This window comes from Brassica oleracea, chromosome C5 (assembly GCF_000695525.1).
Source record: "Brassica oleracea var. oleracea cultivar TO1000 chromosome C5, BOL, whole genome shotgun sequence".
Classification (NCBI taxonomy): Eukaryota; Viridiplantae; Streptophyta; class Magnoliopsida; order Brassicales; family Brassicaceae; genus Brassica; species Brassica oleracea.
In genome coordinates, this window is record NC_027752.1 from 28557599 (window position 1) to 28562121 (window position 4523).

At 49.6% G+C, this 4523-nt stretch overlaps 1 protein-coding gene across 1 annotated transcript; it reads right to left on the reverse strand.

The window, feature by feature from the left end:
• Positions 1 to 2196: 2196 nt before the first annotated feature.
• On the reverse strand, positions 2197 to 4199 carry LOC106344913. Its single transcript, XM_013784204.1, has 2 exons — positions 3059 to 4199; positions 2197 to 2933 (listed from the first exon to the last, which is right to left on the reverse strand). Exons 1-2 carry the CDS (start codon positions 4197 to 4199, stop codon positions 2197 to 2199), a joined length of 1878 nt encoding a protein of 625 aa, XP_013639658.1.
• Positions 4200 to 4523: the final 324 nt, after the last annotated feature.

Here is a 4523-nt window from a genome sequence, read left to right on the forward strand (position 1 = left end):
CTAAGATGGGATTCACAGGAATTCCTTCCTTTAAGTGAGATCAATGTTCTTGAGCTGAACAGAGAAAGCTAGAGACAAGACAACAAAGTTGACTGAATAATTCTTAGATTGAAAGTTGATAAAGCAAAGCTGCCTCCCCTATGTCTTAAAGAAATCGACAAAAAACCCTAGAAGTAAACCAAGATGGTTTAATTCTAATTATAATCCTAATCCAATTGAAATTGGTTTATTTTAAAATCCTAATTGTCTTTGGTTTAAATTAAATGAAAGCCTAATAACCAAAGCCCTTACAAAGTAATTAAATTAAACCAACAGGCTGGTTTATCTTGATCCAAGACCCACGATTTTGGCTATCTCCTGGAGCCTCTCCTCTTGTGCTCTCAGCCTTGATCTAGTTACTGGTCCACTCCACAAGCTGGCTAGCTCATTTGGTTCTTCTCTGCTCAAGTCTGGTTCTTCTATTCTCAAGTCTGGCTCTTCTCTTCTCAAGTCTGGCTCTTCTCTGCTCAAGTCTGGTTCTTCTCTTCTCATGTCTGGCTCTTCTCTGCTCAAGTCTGGCTCTCCCTCGTCAGACTCACTCAACTCTCCAATGTCTCTACTCATGGCTACACCAGGAGTTCTTTCTCAGAACCCGGAATATTAGTTTTAAGGGACCGTATTCTGCCATCCTAGGCGAGGCCACTATCGGTACCTGTTGGGATTTCGTATTCTGCCACTCGGAAGCTGGCCACTATCGAGTTCCCGTGCTGCACGCTGCTTCTGCAGGAAGGCACTATCAGACTTAGAGGGTGCTGGTATGGGTGAAAACCCAAGTGCCAGGCTTACGCTGATTTCCACGTCTGGAGAAGCAGGATATTATAGGGTGCTCCCGGAATTTTGTACTTTTGCTCCTTGTTATCACAGTACTTTTGCAATTATACCTTGTGTTCCCAGTATTATTTAGCACAAAGCGTTTTAATACATGTACTTTTCACGTTTGGGTATATATTTTAGTTTGGGACCCCGATATGCATGAGGCTATACATGGGTTTTAGGTAGTTTTGACGGTATACTCGGGCTTGCGCAGACCCATTCCTACCTTATGTCTCATACCCGTTTTGTTTTTCCGTGGTCGTACCACTTTTTCATTGAGGGTTGGCCAGGATCGGAGGTCGCTTGGACATGATCCAGCTCGTTTTCCCCTTTAACTATTATGATATTCCTACTATTCTTTTAAAGTCAAAACTATTTTATTGCATAAGCTTTGTCCGGAGACGTTTCAGCATACATAGGAGTAGGAAAACATAATGCTTAAATAATAAATAAGTAATAAAAAGCATGGTCCGGAGACCGTACAAGACATCAGCTTGCGAGGTACCCCGGTGGTTAGGCCATGTTTTACCTTTGTTATGTAGCCCGTAGGCTCTGTTTCGCTATTTGGATGAGTGCCCCTGCTGGAGGATTCCTCTTTCTTGTTGCGGTCCCTGGCGGCACTCCATGGTCGGGACCAGTCCTTCGGGTTCTGTGGACCCTTCTGTCGCTTTCCTCCTGGGAGGTGGACTTCATGCCGGTTTGTTAAGGATTGTAGAAGTGTTTCCTTGGCGTGTCATCCCTCTCTCCATTGCTCGGTACTGCTTCTCCCTTGGTCCCGGGGACCGTGACCGAGACTTGTCTCGTGCCCCAGCTTCTATAGATTCTCTTGCTATTGGGGATTCGCGGCCAGTCTTTCCTGGTGATGAAGGTTCTCAGCACGGTCATGAGATGGGTAGTCGTATTCATCCAGCGGAGCGACCAGGTTTAAAGAACTCTGGCTTGGCTAGGTATCTTTGTTCTCCGTAGGCAGGGTATCCTCTGCCCCAGATCCGTCCGGTATGATTTCAGAGGAGGTCTCCTCACGTTGCTTATGCCCCGCTTCTTTAGTTGCGAGACCATCGGTTGGTAGCTGGCGAGATCCATGCGGGGTGGAGGACGAGGATCTTGCGAGGTCCATGTTTTCTGAACAGGTACCGCTTTGGAGGACCTTGAGTGAGACCATGCGAAGCGGTCGATACCGGTCCTTAGGTGGTCCTTCACGTGATTCGGGGTCCGCGTCATCTGAAATGATCGCCATTCGCCAGACCTCTTGACCTATGGTCCCTGGGTTCGCGAGACCTGAGGTCGCTTCTGTAATTGCTATAAGGCCTTGGTCTTTCCCTTTAAGGTGGTCTGGTAGCAGGATCAAGAATTCTCCTGATCTCCTTTGATTATTCTGATGCCCCATGGTGTAGGGAATTTCCCCATTTGATGAAGGGTTGAAGGGACTGCTCCCATGTCGTGAATCCAGGGTCTTCCTAGGATCATGTTGTATGCTGATTGACTGTTGACGACCAGGAACTTGGTAGACATGTTGATCCTTTCAGCGTACACTGGGAGAGTGACCTCTCCGGCTGTTTGCTTGACTTCGCCGCTGAATCCGATGAGTGGAGTTATTTTGCGCGTCAGGGCACTCTCCTCCAGCCCTAGGTACTGGTAAGCTGTCTGTAAGATGATGTTGCTGGAGCTACCATTGTCTACTAGTATTCTTTTTCCCAAGCAGTTTGCTACGGTGAGCGAGATGACCAGGGCATCGTGGTGGGGAGCCAAGATCTTCTCCTGATCCTTAGCCGTGAAGCCTATTTCGTCGGTACCTAGGAGCAAGCGCTTTGGTTTGGTCGTCTCCAGGCCGTGCTTGGCGTTGCGGGTGCTTTTCCTGGCAGCTGCATGACTCACGCCGCTTATCTCTGAACCTCCGGATATGACATGGATCACTCGGTCCTGGCGAGGTGGTGAGGCAGGTATAACTCCAGCGGATTTTGCCGGCACCTCTTTATTTAGATGGTTCTTGGCTTTTTCTGAGAGGAATTCCCGGAGATGCCTCTTTTGGAGTAGTTCAATGACCTCGATCCTTAGAGCGACGCAGTCTTCAGTTTTGTGACCTTGGTCGTGATGGAAGTCGCACCAGAGGCCAAGGTTCCGAAAAGTAGTTCATTGACCTCGATCCTTAGAGCGACACAGTCTTCGGTTTTGTGACCGTGGTCGCGATGGAAGTCGCACTAGAGGCCAGGGCTCCGGAACGAGTCAGGTGCCTTCATCTTTTGAGGCCACTTGACCTGTTGGCACATGTGCCTCAAGACGTTGACTAGCTCCGGTGTGGATATCGAGAGATGGGAGATGTCGGGCCAAGTGGATACCGACATTCCTTCTTCCTTTTCCAGGGGTCGGTACTGGAACCTGCCCTGGTTTCTGTTCCCGGAGTCCTTGGTCGCTCTTTGGGAGGATCTTTCATCCCGATTTCCTTGATCCGATCGGGCCGACTTTTGGTCCTGCTTCGGCTGGGCCTTAGTGCGGCTAGCGACGTCTTCTTCCCACTTCACTTGCGCCCAGGCCCGGGATAACACGTCTTCCATGGTCTTGCAGGGATACATGGTTAGTTCTTTGTAGACGCTCCCGTCTGGAAGCAGGCCCCTTTTGAAGGCAGAGATCGCGGTAGGAATGCTGCACTCAGGAACTGCCACCTTTGCTTGGTTGAAGCAGGCTATGTAATCTCGCAGGGGTTCTACCCGATGCTGAAGAATCTCGTATAGACCGTCTGAAGTGTTCTCCAGGCTCCTACTACTTGCGAATTGCTCCACAAACTTGTCGCTGAGGCTCGTAAAAGAGGATATGGTCTTGGTGGGTAGGTTGATGTCCCATTGTAGGGCAGGTCCTATCAGAGTGGAGCCAAAGCCTTTGCACATTGTAGCCTCGCGGGATTCTTTTGGAAGTGCAACCGCGAGCATCTGTTCCTTGTATTGAACGATATGATCGTCGGGGTCATATGTGCCGTCGTACATCTTTATGCTGGGGAAGGAAAATTTCCTAGGCATCTCGACTGAGGCGATTCCTTCCACGAAGGGGGTATCTGCGTAGGAGTCCGGGTTACTCCTTCGGATTGGGGGAGCTACTCCTGGTAGGCGTTCCACCATGGACTGCATGGCGTCAAATCTCTTGGAGAACATCTTCTCGGGATAGGCAGTCATAGAGGACTCTGTCGCTGATATCTTTTCAGTCGTCTCCTTATCAGATTCTGGCTCGGAATCACTCTTCTCCAGGTTGTGGACCTGCGGATTCTTGGCCCCTTCGCGCGTTGCCCCGGCTACGCCTGACCCAAAAGCTGGATCGGTCGTGCCTTCTCCGGAGTTAGGAGTATTCAGATTCCCCATGGGTCGGACCTGGGTGTTGAAACGACGCTTCTTGTTGCCTACCATGCTGCGGGCTTGGTTTTGATCCCTAGGACCGTATTCTCTGACTGTAACTGGCTGAGCTTCTCAGCGCTTTGCTCCAGCTGTTTAGAGTGTTCGTCGAGTTTCTCCTTCAGACTTTGGACTTCTGAAGAGAGGTTAGTGTTTTCCTCGGTTGCTTCCCGAGTTCGATTCATCTCGGTTATTTGGCTCTGCATGCCGTCAACTTGCTTCTGGAGTTCAGCTACCCTTTGAGCATCATCGGATGGCTCGTTATGCTCATCCACCGTCATCGTCACGTAGTTT

Bases quoted from the DNA above. Each gene is read 5' to 3' on its own strand.
- LOC106344913 (XM_013784204.1), bottom strand. From the start codon at position 4,199: ATGGGGAATCTGAATACTCCTAACTCCGGAGAAGGCACGACCGATCCA. The intron at 2,934-3,058 runs GCCTCTAGTGCG...ATCACGACCAAG, and splicing joins TGACTCGTTCCGGAGCCCTG to GTCACAAAACTGAAGACTGC.